Source organism: Sebastes fasciatus, chromosome 3 (genome assembly GCF_043250625.1).
Source record: "Sebastes fasciatus isolate fSebFas1 chromosome 3, fSebFas1.pri, whole genome shotgun sequence".
Taxonomy (NCBI): Eukaryota; Metazoa; Chordata; class Actinopteri; order Perciformes; family Sebastidae; genus Sebastes; species Sebastes fasciatus.
The window spans coordinates 42,613,982-42,631,550 of NC_133797.1; the positions used below are offsets into that span (position 1 = coordinate 42,613,982).

The 17,569-nt window shown below is 45.8% G+C and overlaps 1 protein-coding gene across 4 annotated transcripts; it reads right to left on the reverse strand.

Moving 5' to 3' along the window:
* Positions 1–1,314: 1,314 nt before the first annotated feature.
* arhgap19 (Rho GTPase activating protein 19) lies at positions 1,315–17,211 on the reverse strand. 4 transcript variants are annotated; one of them, XM_074631262.1, is made up of 12 exons: positions 17,124–17,211; positions 14,904–15,178; positions 13,852–13,932; positions 12,763–12,972; positions 11,375–11,601; positions 10,333–10,419; positions 9,997–10,062; positions 7,200–7,406; positions 6,982–7,089; positions 5,682–5,795; positions 5,352–5,453; positions 1,315–4,641 (listed from the first exon to the last, which is right to left on the reverse strand). In XM_074631262.1, exons 1-12 carry the CDS (start codon positions 17,168–17,170, stop codon positions 4,585–4,587), a joined length of 1,581 nt encoding a protein of 526 aa, XP_074487363.1. In that variant the 5' UTR covers positions 17,171–17,211; the 3' UTR covers positions 1,315–4,584. The 4 variants fall into 4 exon arrangements, with proteins under 4 accessions (XP_074487363.1, XP_074487362.1, XP_074487365.1 ...); XM_074631261.1 differs by having other exon boundaries at positions 1,315–4,644; XM_074631264.1 differs by lacking the exon at positions 5,352–5,453.
* Positions 17,212–17,569: the final 358 nt, after the last annotated feature.

The following is a 17,569-nucleotide window of genomic DNA, read 5'->3' on the forward strand; positions in this document are numbered from 1 at the left end:
ACATCTGTTGCACTGCACCTCAGCAAGGAAAGCAACGCTGGAACATTTCTACACCATCATTTTAAAAACAAAAACAAATACATTGGATTGACCTTTGCCCTCCCGTGGAGGAGGACAGTCCATCTCCCCGTGGAGGACAGTCCATCTCCCTGTAGAGGAGGACAGTCCATCTCCCTGTAGAGGAGGACAGTCCATCTCCCTGTGGAGGAGGACAGTCCATCTCCCTGTGGAGGAGGACAGTCCATCTCCCTGTGGAGGAGGACAGTCCATCTCCCTGTGGAGGAGGACAGACCATCTCCCTGTGGAGGAGGACAGTCCATCTCCCTGTGGAGGAGGACAGACCATCTCCCTGTGGAGGAGGACAGTCCATCTCCCTGTAGAGGAGGACAGTCCATCTCCCTGTGGAGGAGGACAGACCATCTCCCTGTGGAGGAGGACAGTCCATCTCCCTGTAGAGGAGGACAGTCCATCTCCCTGTAGAGGAGGACAGTCCATCTCCCTGTGGAGGAGGACAGTCCATCTCCCTGTAGAGGAGGACAGTCCATCTCCCTGTGGAGGAGGACAGTCCATCTCCCTGTAGAGGAGGACAGTCCATCTCCCTGTAGAGGAGGACAGTCCATCTCCCTGTGGAGGAGGACAGACCATCTCCCTGTGGAGGAGGACAGTCCATCTCCCTGTAGAGGAGGACAGTCCATCTCCCTGTAGAGGAGGACAGTCCATCTCCCTGTGGAGGAGGACAGTCCATCTCCCTGTGGAGGAGGACAGTCCATCTCCCTGTGGAGGAGGACAGTCCATCTCCCTGTGGAGGAGGACAGTCCATCTCCCTGTGGAGGAGGACAGTCCATCTCCCTGTGGAGGAGGACAGTCCATCTCCCTGTGGAGGACAGTCCATCTCCCTGTGGAGGAGGACAGTCCATCTCCCTGTGGAGGAGGACAGACCATCTCCCTGTGGAGGAGGACAGTCCATCTCCCTGTAGAGGAGGACAGTCCATCTCCCTGTGGAGGAGGACAGTCCATCTCCCTGTGGAGGAGGACAGTCCATCTCCCTGTGGAGGAGGACAGTCCATCTCCCTGTGGAGGAGGACAGTCCATCTCCCTGTGGAGGAGGACAGTCCATCTCCCTGTGGAGGAGGACAGTCCATCTCCCTGTGGAGGAGGACAGTCCATCTCCCTGTGGAGGACAGTCCATCTCCCTGTGGAGGAGGACAGTCCATCTCCCTGTGGAGGAGGACAGTCCATCTCCCTGTGGAGGAGGACAGTCCATCTCCCTGTGGAGGAGGACAGTCCATCTCCCTGTGGAGGACAGTCCATCTCCCTGTGGAGGAGGACAGTCCATCTCCCTGTGGAGGAGGACAGTCCATCTCCCTGTGGAGGAGGACAGTCCATCTCCCTGTGGAGGAGGACAGTCCATCCAGGACTGCACTTTTTGGGGAAACTAATGTAGTTATCAGTGCTGAGATATTGATTCTGCTGCCGGTGCCTCCCTACACGCTACACGACAATCTGAGAAGTCAGTAAAGTCAACCCATGAAGAGAAAAGCTGAAGGAACTGAGGCATTAAAATCATTAAAGGAACATTAAGTAACCTGACTGATTAAGTCTCTGCAAACACTAAAAGTCTTGTTTGAATTCATTCAACACTTTTTACATACTGGCGATTAAAAGAAAGTCAAAAGGTGGATAGTTGACTTGTTCTTTGTGTGCTATATTTAGATTTGAATCATTATTATGTAATTCTATACTGTGTTTTATTATTATTAGATTGCACAGCTTGCACCGTCGGACTAACAGGAGAAGAACGGACACTGAACTGTTTTCATCTGTGGTCATTTGACGAGTAGGGAAGACAATGAGGTGAGGTGGAGGGTCCGTCAGCGGCTGCCGCTGCTGCTGCTGCTGGCCACCAGCTTGTTGTTCGGCTGGTTTTCTGTAACCAGTGTCGCCTTAAAGCGTGGTGGAATTAGCAAGCTAGCGAACTAGCCAGCTGTCCGCTAGTTGGCTCTCTAGTTTTCTAATTCCAGCACGCTTTAATGCAACAGAGAATGATCCAAAGTGAGTCCGTGACTTGCAGTAAGTTGGTTTAGTTCATACGGAGGTTAGCCTGCTGGAACGGTTGCAATGGCCCGCCGCTCTGACCATCCTGCTGCGTTGCTCTGAATGGGAATGTCCGTTCTACTCATATTCTATTCCTATTTCTATTTCTTGCACATAAAACATTGATGCATTTAAGACATTAAAGTTCCTTTGCAGAGTTTGCTAGAGCAACACGTTCCTGCTCAGCTGTCTCTTTACTAGACCTTAGTTTAAATAGTTTCAATTCAACATTAAGAACTGTAACAGGCGTATGTTTGATCTACGGAAGCCCTGAAAGGCAAACCAGAACATTTTGTCTGATTGAAATCATTTCTCTCTCCTGTGTTTAAGACTTAAGAACAGCTGGATTGGTTTTTTTTGTTGCCTCTTTTGGAAAAATGTTTTATGCTGATTTCTTTTTGAGTGTTTGTTGTTGTAATACTTATTTCGACCACCAGAGGGCACCACTACCCGATGCTCTAAGTGGGAATAAGCATTTAGGTTTTCTTCCGGGTGAGATTTCATTTCTCCGTGCACTCGACGGCATTGCGTTGCTAGGCAACAGCTTGTGTCTATGTTTACTTCCTGTCAGTTTATGTCATTCAAAAATACACCGTCACAGGAAATAAACCGGGACACATCTGGACGCGTACAGCTGTGAAATGGTCTAACGTTATATTGTCTGTTAGGCTAGAAATGTATTTAGCGTTAGCTATACTGACGTTGTTCATGGTTAACCAACCAGATAGAACCCAGATGAACGTTAACGCTAACGTTAGTTTGTGTTGTGTTTTGTCACATTTTTGGAGGGATCTAACTCTATAACGTTCGGTTACAAGGCGTACCGGACGCAATCGTCGCCAAGGCTAACGCCGGTCCTCTGGGATTGAAGCTGTTATTTTTGTAAAATCAGCCTAAACCTGTTTCAGACAAAAAAAAGAACGTAGAAAGAAATGTCCAGCTGTTCTTAAGTCATAAACACAGGAGACAAAAGACTTTGATCAGACTTAGAAAATGGATCACCAGAAAAAACTCATTCTTGCCTTTCTGGGCTTCCGTATTTATCATGATGTAAATAAATAGTTCCTTTCTAACTTGACTCAGACTCGTGTTTTACCACGAGAGAGGAGCTGACTAACAGATTACTGCTCATTTCATCCAGATTACATTCAAACCACAATAACCCTCTTTCCACTTTCATTTAACCCATCAACATCACAAACCTCCACCACGTAACCCTTCCTCCCATCATCCTGCTGAAGACACATAAAAGAAATTAAATGTTTAAAATAGATATATACAGTTTAAGTGCTGTGAGACATTCTGAGCATTTCATATTGTACAGATTCACAAACAGGGATCCCAGTCAGTGGTTTCATAATGAACAAGTCTGTGAGAAGTGACCTGCTCACTGATTCTGCATCAGCAGCACAACAAAGAGGGATTATCATCCAGTAACCAAACAGTTCCAACACATCGTACCAAAGAAACACAACGTCACAGTTCACACACAGAGTCTAAAAACAGCTAAACTCACACACAGACTGAACAACACGTCTACATCATCTACCCTCTACAGCAGACTGTCCAACACGTATACGTCTTCTACAGCAGACGGTGAGCTCGGCTCGCTAGCGGTCAGACACTCAGTAGATACAGTCGCTAACAAAACAAGTTTACAGTTAGAACCGGCACAAGCAGATCTGAGCCAGCGAAGCCAAACCAAAGCAAAGATCCTGCTGACTGTTGAACGTATTCACGTTGAGGTAGAGCTGAGCAACAGACCCACAGTTTAGACAGCGTTTTATTCAACACAGAGCGCCACGCGATGCGATGAGTGTTAACGCTGCAGCCGGTCACTTTTAGGCTAGTCGTGGTAGTCGGTGTTACACGGCGGTTAGGCACACCCTGATTACATCACCTACCCACCGTCGTTCTGCTTTTGTTTTTAAACAGAAATAAAACCCATTTAGTTCATGTTGGCGTATCAGCACCGTGTTATCAACAGATAGCCGGACGACGGACGCTACAAACTGACAGTGAAGTCAGTTGAGTCAGTGAGTCCAGACACACCGCCACCCGACGGTACAGATCAGAGTCAGCGCTCTACACATGGTGACGTCATCTATTCTAGTAAAATGTCCGGTGTGATCGGCAACACCGATGTTGTCACGCGTTTATTTACCGGTGGGAACACGTCCTCACCGTCACATCCTGTAGAGGAACACTGGGCAAATATGATGAAAAGTTATTTTCATAAAATGCTCATTTCATCCTCATCATGAGACTTTACAGTGAGACCATCTCAGAGCAAAGCTACAGAGGAGGATCTAATTCAACAGTCTGTAACACTCACGTCTCCATGAATGTCCAGCGGGGACTTCCTGGCTTTGGTTTGGCTAAAGCTGCTGTTTATTAGTCACAGTTCAAATAGACCTACTACCATGAATAACAAGAGGAGTAATCATATTAATACTGCCGAGACAGACGACGAGGAGGAGGTGTCCCGTTTTACAGCGAGATCTCCTCAGCGGGAGAGAAACACATCCTGGTCACAGAGGGAGAGTCCTGCTGGGAGACGAACGGAGGGAGGAAAGAGAGGTGGATGGAAGGATGGAAGGATGGAGGGAGGGATGGAGGGAGGAAAGAGAGGTGGAGGGATGGATGGAAGGATGGAAGGATGGAGGGAGGAAAGAGAGGTGGAGGGATGGATGGATGGATGGAAGGATGGAGGGAGGGATGGAGGGAGGAAAGAGGTGGAGGGATGGATGGAAGGATGGAAGGATGGAGGGAGGGATGGAGGGAGGAAAGAGAGGTGGAGGGATGGATGGATGGATGGAAGGATGGAGGGAGGGATGGAGGGAGGAAAGAGAGGTGGAGGGATGGATGGATGGATGGAGGGATGGAGGGAGGAAAGAGAGGTGGAGGGATGGATGGATGGATGGAGGGATGGAGGGAGGGATGGAGGGAGGAAAGAGAGGTGGAGGGATGGATGGATGGATGGAAGGATGGAGGGAGGAAAGAGAGGTGGAGGGATGGATGGAAGGATGGAGGGAGGGATGGAGGGAGGAAAGAGAGGTGGAGGGTGGATGGAAGGATGGATGGAAGGGGAGGTACTTTATGAGTCACTGTGGATTCTGTTTTCAAGTCCTGGTTTACTTGGAAAGAGTGAATTTACACAGCTAAGCATCCTGCAGGGCCCATTGGTTGGACCAACATTAAATAAAGTGTTAGGTTGAATCCTTTAAGTGTTTGAACTGGGGTCATACCTTGGAAACCTTGGAAACCTTCAGAGCTTTGTCCTTCTTAAAAGTAAAATCTGGGTTTTTTACGATGAGCCCCGCCTTCCCCAACACGTGACCATTTAATGGGCTGTTCACCTGCACACACACACACACACACACACACACACACACACACACACACACACAACAATATAAGAACATTATTATTTCTGGTGATTTGCTCAATTTTGTGGCAGATGGAAGAAAAATCATTCAACACAACGTCGGAGCCCAGAAAGCCGCTGATAGAGAGCCGACAGCAGAGTGTCGTGACCACAGAGAGAAACAACACAACAGAGATATAACGTGCGTTATCAGCCTTACCCCTCGCAGGATGACGTTCTCTTTACCAGGCTTTGTTCCCGCCCTCGTGACAACATCAGGGGAGATGTGTCGGATCCTCCTCTCCGTTGTCAGCTGCTCGCCACGAGCTTTGCGCTGTTACCAAAACATCATCTATATAGTGAGTCTGACTCAAAGTATCACACGATGCATTGTGAAAAATAGAGCACAACAATGGTCACTAAACAGGCGCTATGTACCATCATGAAGGTAAAATGGACAAGAGGAGCGAGATCAGCGCGGTTGAGACAAATCCATGAGTTGCAGCATGAAGATAATGTATTTAAATTAATATTATTCTGGAGGCTTTATAACATGATGGTATATCATGATGGATGCTCATATCTGCTCGTATTGAGAAGGCGCGTCAGGAAACCACAAGGTGGCAGCGTCATCCCGGTATGAATGGATTAAAGAATTCCAACAGCATTGGCAATATAAATAAAAATGCTGTCACTTTCTGACTCTCTTTTCTGATAACTCCGTTTAACGAAGCTCTTTGTATCTCCGTGCGGTCACCGTGATCCCTCTGAGCAGCTTCATGAGGATGAATTACTATAGAAGAAGTGTCTGAGTTAGTGGTTCCAAATGTTTTAAGGTTGTTCCTCCACAGCTTACTTTGGACTGATGCCCGGTTCAGACTCCACCATATCAGCCCGGTTACAGCCCGACGCGACCGTCGTAGGGTGTCGACGAGGATCGGGAACGATAAATGAGTGTCGTGTGCAACAACCGATGGTTTTATCTGGTGTAACGTGTCGTAGTACACGACAACCGACGCCACGTCTGGGAAGCCTCACAACGTCCCGACAGGAAGTCTAGCATGTTAGATTGGGGTTTTTTTGCTTTTCCACGACGTGTTCCGTCACGACCGTGAATCTGACCGGCTGAGCTCAGACGCACTCAGCTGTAAACAGAAGCACATGGCTACGGTAGGATATTCAGTCTAGGTTGTGTCGGAGTAAAAAACACCACCGCCGTTGCATCTTTGCATCATGGAGCATCCCGCTGCGCGCCCGCTTTCTCTTCTCCATGTGAATTATATTTGTATTGTTTTCCCCCGGAGCCTCGTGGGCCCCTTAACGTGGTCGGGCCCCTTAACGTGGTCGGGCCCCTTAACGTGGTCGGGCCCCTTAACGTGGTCGGGCCCGGGGGGGGGGGGCTTCAATCAGCAGCTGATTGACGGTTCATCGCTAGCTGTTAGTTTAGTCAGAGCTTGATTTATGCAGAGTTGTCTATGAGCGGAGCATTTTAAAGTTGATCATGTTCATTTAAGGGATACCTTGATGAGGCCACCAAAGGAGCGGGAACGTGGATGTTTCTTGCTGGGAGCTGGGGGCGTCTGGTGGTGCTCAGTAGTTGGCGTCCCTGAGGTTGTCTGCTTGACTAACTACACAGAGAAAAGAGAACACCACTTGTATTGACTTGTATTCAGGGAGTTTCTACATGTGTGTTTCCAGCTGAACTCCAGGACGGTTAAAGAAAGGCCCTGAGGCGAACCTGTCGGACGAGTTTCTTCTTCTTGGCGGAGTCTGGCATGTTGTGGTTGACGTGTCTGAAGAGGTCCTTCAGAGCCTTTTCTGTGTATTGTTGAGCCGGTGATTGGCTCTGCTCCTGGGGGCCGGGGCCCAGAACGGCCGTCCTCTTCAGGGACAACACCGTCCGAGGAGCAGGAGAGCTGCTCGCCGCCAGCAGCTCCAGATCATCCTGAGAGAGGAGACATGGAGACTATTTCACCCGTGAGAACAGGCAACACTTCATGATACAAAACAGATTCACCACATTGTTTGAATATAAACTGGTAAACAAAGTTGTTAAACTTGTGTTTGGTGGATTATTTCTCTGTTGTTCCAATGCTAATGGTGATGCTAATGCTAATGGTCATTGTATTCTACATGGTTGAAAGCCTGTTTATTTACCTTCACAATGATGTCCAACTTGTAAGGATCATGCATTTGTGGGATGAGCAGCACAGCTGATTATGTGGGGAGCGCCCAAGAAAAATGTTCCAAAATGCTCTGCCAATGGTAAACAGTGTATTCTCATAAGGCTACCAGGAAGCCTGCAATGACTGCCCTTCACCGTCAGGCCCGTTGGCGCTGGTGTCTCCAACACAGACAATGGAACCTGAACATGTGGGGGAATGTCATGTTCAGTGATGAGTCCAGGTTCTGTCTGCCAAAGTTGGATGGCAGGTCAAAGTATGGAGACGACGTGGAGAACGCTATGCTGATTGTTGAACCGATGGAGTAACAGCTTTTGGTGGGGGCAGTGTCATGGTGTGGGGGGGGGGCATCTCCCTCACTGGTAAAACAAGGCTTGTCATCATTGAAGGCCATCTCAATGCAGGGAGATATCAGGATGAGATTCTGCAGCCAGTGGTGATCCCATATCTCCACAATCTGGGACCTAACTTCATCCTCCAAGATGACAACGCCCCCCCCCCCCACAGAGCCAGGGTTATCACAGACTACCTCCACAATGTGGGAGGAGAGAGAATGGAACGGCCTGCCAAGAGTCCACACCTCAACCCAACTCAACACTTGTGGGATCAGCTTGGGCGTGCTGTACGTGTTAGAGTGACCAACACAACCACGCTGGCTGACCTGCAACCAATCCTGGTTGAGGAATGGAACGCCATCCCACAGCAACGTGTGACCAGGTTGGTGACCAGCATGAGGAGGAGGTGCCAGGCTGTTGTGGCTGCGTATGGATCTTCCACCTCTACTGAGGCTCCTGACGGTGGATTCAATCAATCAATATGTCTTGTTTGTTCCTTGTTACTGATAGAGAGTTCAATCATCCACCAAACAACTCACAACAAGAGTCAGTACCAACAGGAGAATACACTGTTTACCATCGACGGAGCATTTTGGAACATTGTTCTTGGGCGCTCCCCACATCATCAGCTGTGCTGCTCATCCCACAAACACATGATCCTTACAAGAGTGACATCATTGTGAAGGTAAATAAACAGGCTTTACAACGATGTAAAATACAATGACCATTAGCATTGATACAACAGAGAAATAATCCACCAAACACAAGTTTCCGAACTTTGTTTTTCCAATATATTACGGACTAACGGAGCCACTAGTGTCTGACGGGCGAAGACGGCAACACGAAGGAAATCAAATTTCAGTAGAGGGGAAGACGGGCACAGTGCACGTTGTGTTTATTTACTAGAACCTTCATGTGTTCTTTGGGGTGATGAGACAAGACGGGTTTCCGCCTGCCAGTCAAGGCCTGTTGAAAGAAGCCGGGTCACACGACATCAACGCGTCATCTCTTAGCAGTAAAACCTGGTCTGCACTCGCCGTAATCGAGCCAACCGCAACGCACGACTAGTTACACTGCGCATGTGTTATACCCATAGACATATATACATAGACGCGGCATTGACTCCTGGATCGGACGTCAACGTGGGCGCCGTATTGGACCTGGCCAGACCGGCCTGTAACCCTCTACTAGTGAACGGGGGATAAAAAGAACTATAATGTCTACATTTCTCAACCGGTTCCAACCAGTCGTTATTATATTAAAGGGTTTAGGATCTACGAGGAGGAACGGTAAGTTAACGGTACCATTTAATAGCGATTTAATAACGTAGCGTTAGAGTTTAGGTGGTGCGACACCTGGTGGTATAATCCGGTACACCGGTCAGGTCCAGTGTTGTGGCTTAATATCAAACCGGTTTGAACATCTTTACAGCGGCCCAACTCTACTGAACACTGATGCTTAACATTTCAATCTCCTTTCTAATAAACGTCATTTCATTTCATTACACTTGACGTGTTTAATGTCTTGACAAAGTGTTCTGATGCATTTGATTGGAAGTGTCGAGGAAAGGAAGGGTGTAAATAAATACACACATTTAAAAATAAAAATAAAATAAGTACAAAATGAATGCAAAGATAAATAAATTAATAAAAACACATAAATAAATAAAAGGGAAAATTAAACAGAAGAGTAAATAAATAAGGGATTACAAACAAAGATAAATAAAGAAGCAAATTAAAACAGAAATATCAATTTATGAATGGCTACATTTATTTGTAATACTATTTGACATTATATATACTACTTTTAATGACATATTTATGCAGGAAAATAATTAAATAAGCAAACTACATGATTGAAAAGAACAGATTTTTTTTAGCTAAAAACAGGATGATGTCTCCGTATATCTCGGTTCTGTTGTATGAATGAAACGACGTTTTAACAGGAGGGAAGTGAAGACAAACTGCTGCTGTACGTATTCTGTGTTGTGTTAATGTGATGAACTCCCTCCACTAACCTTGGTCTGCATAGCCTTCGTCCCAGTGAAGTGCACTCTGGCATATTCCCGCAGGTAGACCGGAGCCTGAACGACATGCAGCAGACACACGTCACACATCCACAGCTTATCTGTTAAACCTCACACATTATCAGGTTTCCAGAGATTTGTTTCTGTGCTTGATTCTCAGAGTATTTGTGGATTCCGTCCACACCCAAACGGTGTTTTAAGTCACTGTAAAACTCAGTGTTTCAGTGTTGACGTGTCGACAGGGTAATCCCCGTGTCCGTGTGGACTGGGCCGTAGGTTCATGTTTAGCTGTTTGATCGTCTGGTTGTGTGTGTGGTTAATAATCACCCTGAAGAGTTTCTGTGAGTGTTTGATGAGGAAGGCCATGCTGTTGTTGAGTTTCTTCAGGTTGTCTTTCAGGTCGCCGGCCGTCATCTGGATCAGGAGAGAACAGAGGTCAGAGAAACACTTAAAGCCTCATTCAGAGATGTTTCTCATCTCATTTAAAGTGAGTTTCATCAACAGCTGGCCGTTAGGGCTGTCAAAGTTAACGCCTTAACAAAACACATTAACGCAAACTCGTTGTAATTCAACAAATCCATCGGTACCAACCAGGTCAGACTAGCTGGTCATGAAGGAGGTTAAATAACGCTCCAAACTGTCATGTCCATTTTCAAAGGGGTCCCTTGACCTCTGACCTCAGATCAGTGAATGTAAATGGGTTCTATGGGTACCCACGAGTCTCCCCTTTACAGACATGCCCACTTTATGATCATCACATGCAGTTTGGGGCAAGTCATAGTCAAGTCAGCACACTGACACACTGACAGCTGTTGTTGCCTGTTGGGCTGCAGTTTGCCATGTTATGATGTGAGCATATTGTTTTATGCTAAATGCAGAACCTGTGAGGGTTTCTGGATCAATATCTGTTATTGATCTGTGTTGTTAATTGATTTACTATAATAAATATATACATACATTTACATAAAGCAGCATATTAGTCCACTCCCATGTTGATAAGAGGATTAAATACTGGACTGATCTCCTTTAAGGTTCATTTAGAACAGATACAGAACAGATAAATCTCGACTAACTATGGACAATCATGTTACAATATATTGTATCTGTGATTATTCGTCTTTCCTGGGCTTTATAAAACATTAGTCTTGCAGTGTAGTATTTGTACTGTGTCTGTTCTGATGCTACCACAGGGCCGAACACATTGAACCTTTCCTTCTTAACTCTACACGTAGTGGCTTTAAGGCAGTTTTCTTTAAGGTGGATGAATAATTGTGGTTAACCATTGTGCAAAATAGTCTAGACCTATGCTTGTAGTCATATGTAAAACCCCCCTGGTCCTTGAACCCTAATTATGAACCACAGATCTTACATGTCGGGGCCAGAGGACGTGCGGGGCGAACATGAGGGCCAGGTTGAAGGCAGACATCTTGTTCTTGTCCTGCTGCCGGGCCGTGTGGTACAGCAGGTCCAGCAGCAGTTTGAGCAGCGAGCGGTTGGCCTGAGGTAGCAGCAGGAAGAGAAGCTGCAGGGCCTCGATCTGACGCTCCTTGTTGGGTATCGCCGTCTTGTTGCCGTGTTCGTCAAACAGAGTCATGTCTGCAGCGGGGACGAGGAGGGAGGAAGGGAAGTCATGAAGAGATTTACTAAAACCACCCCAAAACAAAGTGATGCCTTTTCCCTCCTGTTAAGCAACAAACATTTAAAAACTTACTTTTGTATTTGTATTAAAAAAAAAGTATATTAAGGTTAGAATCATCTGCATTTTGAACATCTTGACTAGAGTTGTTCTGATACCGATAGCGGTATCGGAAATGCATCCAATACGGCCCAAACTTCGGGATCGGGTATCGGCGTGTATGCCGGTCTACGCACCGATCCAATACCATCATTCATTAACCCAGAACAATATCAACCTGTTTAACCAGAAATCAATTCTTCTTCTTCACCGCTCCAAAACAGCAGCCGTCACTGAGCTGTCGCCCTGGAGGGGTCATGACTGCCACTGACAACTACTGTGTTAGAGCAGTGAAGAAGAACTGACTGAAGGTAGTTTTCACAGCTGTTAAATAATCCATCCATCCATCCATCATCTCCCTCTTATCCGGGGTGGGGTCTCGGGGGCAGCAGGCTTAGCAGGGAATTCCAGAAGTCCCTCTCTCCAGCAACGCAGACTGAGTCCAGCCATCCTACGAAGGAAACTCATTTCGGCCGCTTGTATCCACGATCTCATTCTTTCGGTCACTACCCAAAGATCATGACCAGAGGTGAGGGTTGGGACTTGGATGGACCGGTACATCGAGAGCTTTGCCTTCCGGCTCAGCTCCCTCTGAACCACAGCGGCCCGGTACAGCGCAGGGAGCAATCCGACGTTTTGCGGCAGAAAACCGTAGCCTCAGACTTGGAGGTACTGACTCTCATCCCAACCGATTCACACTCAGCTGCAAACCGCCTTTAGCAAATAATAATAGTAATAACTTTATCACGCCGGTATCGGATCGGTACTCGGTATCAGCCGATACCGCAAGTTCAGTTACCGAAATTGGTATCGGGAAGGAAAAAATGGTATCACAACATCTCTAATCTTGACTGATGAACATTTCAGTCCTGTTTTATAAAATATGCCACATTGATGATTCTCTAAAAGTCTGACTAAAACATGACATCAGACTAGTCAAGTATTCTTTGCATCGTGTCCAAAAATGAGAACATAGACAAGTATGTGTGTGTGTGTGTGTGTGTGTGTGTGTGTATTCCTACCAGCTATCTTGAGGTGTGCGTGGAAGTGTCTGTGTGTGAGGAGGGGTTCGGGGAGCTCTCCCAGGAATGTCTTGAGCATCGTGGCCACGTCGTTGGGATGAAAGTCTCCAGACTCCAGGTCGACATCGGCCCCGCTGTTGAGGAGCTCCTTCAGGGTCTGCTGCCGAACACTGTTCCCCGGCACCCGAAACAGACCCTCCACGTGCAGATCTGAAGGTGTGAGAGCAGGTGAGTATCAGCAAGTCAAAACTTAATGTGTATCAACATCTGATAATTACAAATATCAAGTTCAATCAAGTGTCTTTGTCCCCGGTCTGTCATTTAATATTGCGTCTCTGCAGAGACCGAGTCCCGATCCGATCCTAGAAGATAATGCAGCTGCACAGAACACACTTCAAGTACATTAAAGATCCAATCCAAGGTATTATATATGTCTGACAATTGAATAGCTGTGCATTGCAGTAAGAAAAAAGAAAAGCATTCATCCAAGCTGTTCCTTAACCTTGAGAAACTAGCAAGAGTAAACTGGATGTTTTAAAATGATCCAGCCGAGAAACCGAGTAGTGTTGCCAACTCGTTTCCAATGAAAGCAGCTAGCAGCATTTGCATCTGCTAACTAGCTCCAAAAGTCCCCAAATCAAGTGAGAAAGTCGCCAAATCATCAAGCTAGCAGCTTGTGGAAGACTCCAGGGATTTACAATTACATGCATATTACATTAATTCAGTGTCTTTTTTGCTGGCGGTGGCGTGGTGAGTGTGGTTGACGCCGGCGCTGCACCACTGTCTGTCTGTCTGTCTGCAGTGAAACACCATGCACCGTAGATGACAGCAAAACACTGAAACTCTCACACTGAGCTCAAACAAAGCGAGAGCACATAAATAACATACAGTAAGTAAACAGTCTGTGTTCTGCTGTCGTTTAGGGGGTGTGGTGTTTCACCGCTGGCGGGGCTCAGGACACGGTGCTCAGCGAAGTGGAGGAGAGACGGACAGCGGAGGGTAGACGGCTGCACTCGTTGCCTTGCTGTGCATGAAAGCTTTAAGGGTTTTGATTTAGAAAGTCACAGAGGTGATGATGTAATGACTCACTTTTGCTGAGGTACTCAATGAGCTGGTAGATCTGGGCAATGCAGCTCTCTGTCAGCGTGGTTCCAAACACAACACCTTTATCTGTGAACGTAGAAGGAGAGATGAGAGTTAGAGTTACTGAAAGAGCTCTTCCATTTCTGCTACATGACAACACAACAGTCTCATCAGGGACGAGCAGGGAAACACGGGGTTAACGCTGACATTAACACTAAAGAACAAGTCTGATGACATCCGACACATCGCATTAAAGAACGTATCGGTACATGACATCAAACAGGTTTCAGACAGCAGGTAGCCTCATCTCTTGGTGTGCGTTCAGTGTCAGAGTGTGGGACCTGAAGGGAGAGCACTGATCTTACAGAAATGATCTGTTCTTTAGAGGATATGGACGGTGAAGTGGGAATGTGAGGAAAGGAATATGGTAAAAAGACTTGAAAGCTCACACAAAGAAGTGAAGATTATATTCTTGTTCATCTCATCAGTAAACTCAGTGACACTTCTTCTTACACATATAGTCAGCTATTCACTGGGACGATGGGATTGCTGCCATATTGTCTTTGTTTATGAGGGCTGGAAGTATAAAACATGGATTGATAAAAAAGGAGGTGATGAAAATTGATGCGAAATGAAAAAAGGAGTGATAAATGATCAACTGATTTGATTCATTTAAAGCTGACTTGACTAAAACAGTAGTGATATGATGAAAACAGAGTCACGTTTCACAATTTTCCCCATCTAATATTCATCATTCACAACACTAAATTGCCATTTATCATTTAAGGAAAGTTCCCTCAAGAGTGGGAGTCACAAAACATAATTGGGAAGTGATGAAAATATATGTGAATTTAAAAATTGTGATAAATTGTCAACTGATTTAATAAAAACAAAAGAACCGGCTCACTGACTACATTGCAGGAGAATGATTGCAGTAAGTCCAGAGAGCGGTTCGCAGAGTGGGCGTGCTGTAAACGATAGATGTCAGTTGGGTGATGTGAATGATGAATGATCGTGAATGATGGTGATTTCTAGATGTGACCTAGTTGACCTCTGACCTTTGCGTTTGAGGAAGTTGAAAGAGCGAAAGAAGCCTCCGTTTCCTCCGGTTGGGGTCTTAGGGCTCTCCTCGCCGAGCAGCTGTGCAAACTCTGTCCCGGGGAGATCGATGAGGCGAGTGATGTTACTCAACACCAGCTCCAGGAACACATCAGGGCTCTCATGGCGGAGCTTCTCCACAAAGAAGTCTGGGTTGAAGATGACTGGCGGTCGGCCAGTTCGACAGCCCCCCGGTGACTCCTCATGATTGATCACCATACTGCACACTGTTCCTCTGAGGGGGACACACAGGGAGACTTTAAACACACCTTTCTCCTAGTATTGGAGAGGACATCATACACAAGTGATGATTCAAAACCACTGGTTACTGAGTCTTAAGTGGTGGGCACACTACCAACGCCAGGAGCGAGTGGTGGCTGCGTGATGCAGGAGTCTGGTGTTCACACCAGACGCGTGTTGGCTGCGTGTTGGCTGCGTGTTGGCTGCGTGTCGGCTGCATGTCGGCTGCGTGTCGGCTGCTGCTGTCAGCCCTTTCTTTCTACATAGAGTTTGCTTTTTAATGGCCATTTAACTTCATGATAAATATAATTTATAATAGTAATAATCCACAATTAAAACTCAGTACTGTATTCATTCATGGAACTCTCCAAGTCACTGCATGTTCTACAACACTGTCCGGCACATATTTCATAATAAAAGCCTCGTGTTAACAAATGAAGGAATTCTGTGCAAAGAAAAACCGCTTGAGGGCTTTTATTTCGAAATGAAAGCAGGAAGTGTTGATTTAAAAATAAGTCTTTACTTTTTTCATCTCCGTAACATATTCTACAGATAGACCTGTAAACTGTAGTGAAGTCTTGCTGGTATGAAGTTAATATACAGTCAATAGTCTGACGCGCGTCTCATGCAGGCAGTGTGGCCACCACTTTAAAAGTACACTGCTGCTTGATGGATACGTTTATGATTCTACAACTAGTGGACCTCGGGATCTTTGTTCTATCTGTGTCTGCTGAAAGTCAACACCATTATAAATTAAAATGTGTGTTCACAGAATATAATCTGTCCAATAGCCCAAGATGATTTTATCAGACTTTAGAAAGCTCCCTTCAAAGACACAGAAGACTTTATATAACTGTTTATATACAGGCTGCATTCCTCCTCAGGACCAGTAAACACAACGTAATGTGTAATTCACACATTCACGTTTGTTTTGTAGCTCTGCAGCTTTGTAGTTTCTCTGTTTCTCAGACACCTCAGCTAACAGAGTTGATGTTATACAATGTGATGTGATCCCTTCAACATCACTTCTCTTTCTTTAAATACAAGTTCTTTACAGGACGATGTTTTGTTCACCAGCAGCATCTCTGTATACCTGAACATTAACATTATGAACTCTACAAACTGACAATAACCTGATATGTTCAGGTGGAATTTCATTCATTCATTCTGTAATGTAAATGTAATATAACTTATTATTTTAATGGAGCTTCCTAGCAAAACGTATTTCCCACGTTTGTACCTGTACAACCGGCGTGACAATAAACATCTTGAATCTCACTGTGCAATATCATTTTCCACTTGTGCAATGTTGTTAATAGTGTTTATTGTCAATACTGTATAATCTGCTCCTATTTTCATACTTCCTTCTTTTTAAATGGTTCACATTTTGTTCCACTTTGTTTGGCTCTTTTTGACTGTGTCAGCTGATGACTCTTGTTTTTTGCATTATATATCCTCTTTGCTGCTGCACACTGCACATCTCCCCACTGAGGGAATAATAAAGGAACATCTGATCTGATCTTTTTTGTTTATTTGTTTTGCACAATTTAAGACTTTACAACATGACAAAAAAACATAAATGAATAATATAAAGTGCAGGAAGAGACAAAAACCCACTAGCCTGCACCCAGAGACTGGATTAATATAAAGACATAATAGTGAGTTACTAATCTTCTACTCTGTCTTCATTGTTTCTGATGAGAGGAACAGCATGAAGGAGTCTGACCTCTGACCTCTGACCTCTGGTCGACGCGTCAGATGACGTCAGAGAGCAGCAGCCTCGTCTGTCAGTCTCTAACTAACTAACGGATATAAACCAGTTTAACCGGTTTAAACTGTCTCCAGTCCAGCTTCCTCCGTGAACAATGAGCACTGCTACCTCTGCGTCACTATAGACACCATTACCCAGCGTTAATATCAGTGTTAAAGTGGTTCTTTACCGTCTTCTGTTCGGAGTGTTCTCATCGTCCTCTCGACCCGCTGCCATCTTTCTTCAGTTTGAATCCTCCGCTGTTGTTCCTCAGGCCCCGCCCACCTCCTCACCCATTGGTCGCGTTGTTCCTCAGGCCCCGCCCACCTCCTCACCCATTGGTCGCGTTGTTCCTCAGGCCGAACATGGGCGTGACGTGTTGGGTCTGTTTTGCATGTCCCTCGCTGTGATTGGTCGGTTTGAATTCAGTAGCTTTGGTCAAGAGGAAAACATCTCATATAACAACAATAACAGTCAACAGCAGCACATGCAAAATCACATCTCAGTTACCAGATAGCACACAATCTCCTTCATCATGCTGTCTCTCTCTTTTATTCTGAAAAAATGGAAGACAGAGTAGACAGGATGTAGCAGTGGTGCAATGCAGAGATCAGATCAGATCAGATGAGATATTCC